This window comes from Rhea americana, unplaced genomic scaffold (genome assembly GCF_003343005.1).
Source record: "Rhea americana isolate MKP2758 unplaced genomic scaffold, rheAme1 scaffold_194, whole genome shotgun sequence".
Taxonomy (NCBI): Eukaryota; Metazoa; Chordata; class Aves; order Rheiformes; family Rheidae; genus Rhea; species Rhea americana.
The window spans coordinates 1,723,652-1,725,153 of record NW_028186083.1 but is presented as its reverse complement, the minus strand read 5'-3'; the positions used below and the strand labels follow the sequence as shown (position 1 = coordinate 1,725,153).

The window sequence follows — 1,502 nt, the reverse complement described above, 5'->3', positions numbered from 1 at the left end:
CGAAAGCCAGAGGAAAATAAAAGGCTTCCTCTCCGCCGCGGGGAAAAGCGGCCTCCCGCGCAGCGCCGCGCAGCGCCGCGGGCCCTGACCCCCCGTTTAGGCACGTCGGGGCATTTCAGTCTTTCCTGACCAAACTCTGCGCGGGCTTCCGGGCGGACTTTCCGCGTATCCCCTCGAGGGAAAGCCCAGCTTTAGCCCCGACGGGCAGCGGCGCTGCGCACTGCACGGAGGGAGGCGCCCAGCGGCTTGCGCACCCGCGGAGCCGTCCCGCGCCGCGCTCCTGCCGCGCGGGAGGGAATTAAACACGTGAAAGCCGGCAGGACTTCTCTGAGTATTTTTTATTGAAAGATGTGAGAGAATTCATCAAAAATGAACAGATAGATACCCGAATAACCAGCACATTTCAAATCATGTCTTTTTTTTTAATTTTAAAACAAATATAGAGCACAGTCCATGTGATATTTAAATTTATTATACTTTTTTTTTTGTTCCGGAGTGAAAAATAAAAACCTGAGGTTTATTCCTGCATTCTCTATACCCCGCACTGTAGATATATTTTAGTTACATTTTGGATTCGTTTTTTCTTGTGAAAGTCCGTTAAAGAATTGAACTCTTAGTTTCAATGACTCCAAAAAGTGTTTTACTGATGGCACATGATTGTCCTAGAGAGCAGGCGGGATAAACAATATTTTAAAACACAGTTAAAGAAACCAATATCTCCTTCAATCACAAAGAGCTAAATAGTTTTCATTTACAATATATATGTTCATGTAAAATGAAAAAAAAAACTTAAATGCGATGAGTTAAACTCTAAATATTATGTACACACCAATGTACAACTCTGAATAAATTAATACCAATTTGCATATTCTGGGATCCTTATAGCTTATTTACACAAATTACCATTTATTTCATAAATATTTTTTCCTGGTACGCAGATAGATTCCACCCTCCCGCCRCACTGCCTGGTACCAATTTTGAGTGTCGCTGGGCATCGCAGCTCAGCGGTGGCTGCGACTGCTGCGGGGACGGCGTGCTTCCCGCATTTCCTTCCTTGGTTCCTGTTTTTCCTTCCCCCCCTCCTTGCACAGACGAGGTTTCAGCCCCCCCCCCCCAGGGAAGGGGTCGGGGCCGGGAGGTGGTGGGCACCCGCCCCGTCCAGCGGCGCCCAGGCGCCTCTGCTCCCGGAGCTGGGAGGAGACGGAGGGGGTCTCGGGGGAGCAGCTCCCGCCCCACAGCCCGGACAGGGTGGCCGCCCCGCCGGCACCCGTCCACCCCCACCCTGCGCTCTTCAATAAATATTTATCCTGTGCTGTACAAAATGCCAGTGCTTGTCAGCCCCGGGGGGGCGGGCGCGCGGCCCGCCCCGCCGGTCACTTGGGGGAGTCGCGGCCGGGCGACAGCTCCCGCTGGCTCTCCAGCCCGCTCACCAGTCTCTGGATGTTCTGCAGTTCGTTGAGGGACTCCTTGAGCGAGCCCTTGGGGGTGGCGGGGCGCTGGGC

General features: G+C 52.8%; 1 protein-coding gene across 1 annotated transcript in view; it reads right to left on the bottom strand.

The window, feature by feature from the left end:
* Positions 1–323: 323 nt before the first annotated feature.
* The window catches only part of TBX2 (T-box transcription factor 2), a 10,247-nt gene continuing 9,068 nt past the window's right edge, over positions 324–1,502 (bottom strand). The window contains exon 8 of the mRNA XM_085302947.1: positions 324–1,496. Within this exon, the coding sequence (XP_085159073.1) occupies positions 1,374–1,496 (123 nt within the window). The 3' untranslated portion in view covers positions 324–1,373. The remainder of the gene's footprint in view (positions 1,497–1,502) is intronic.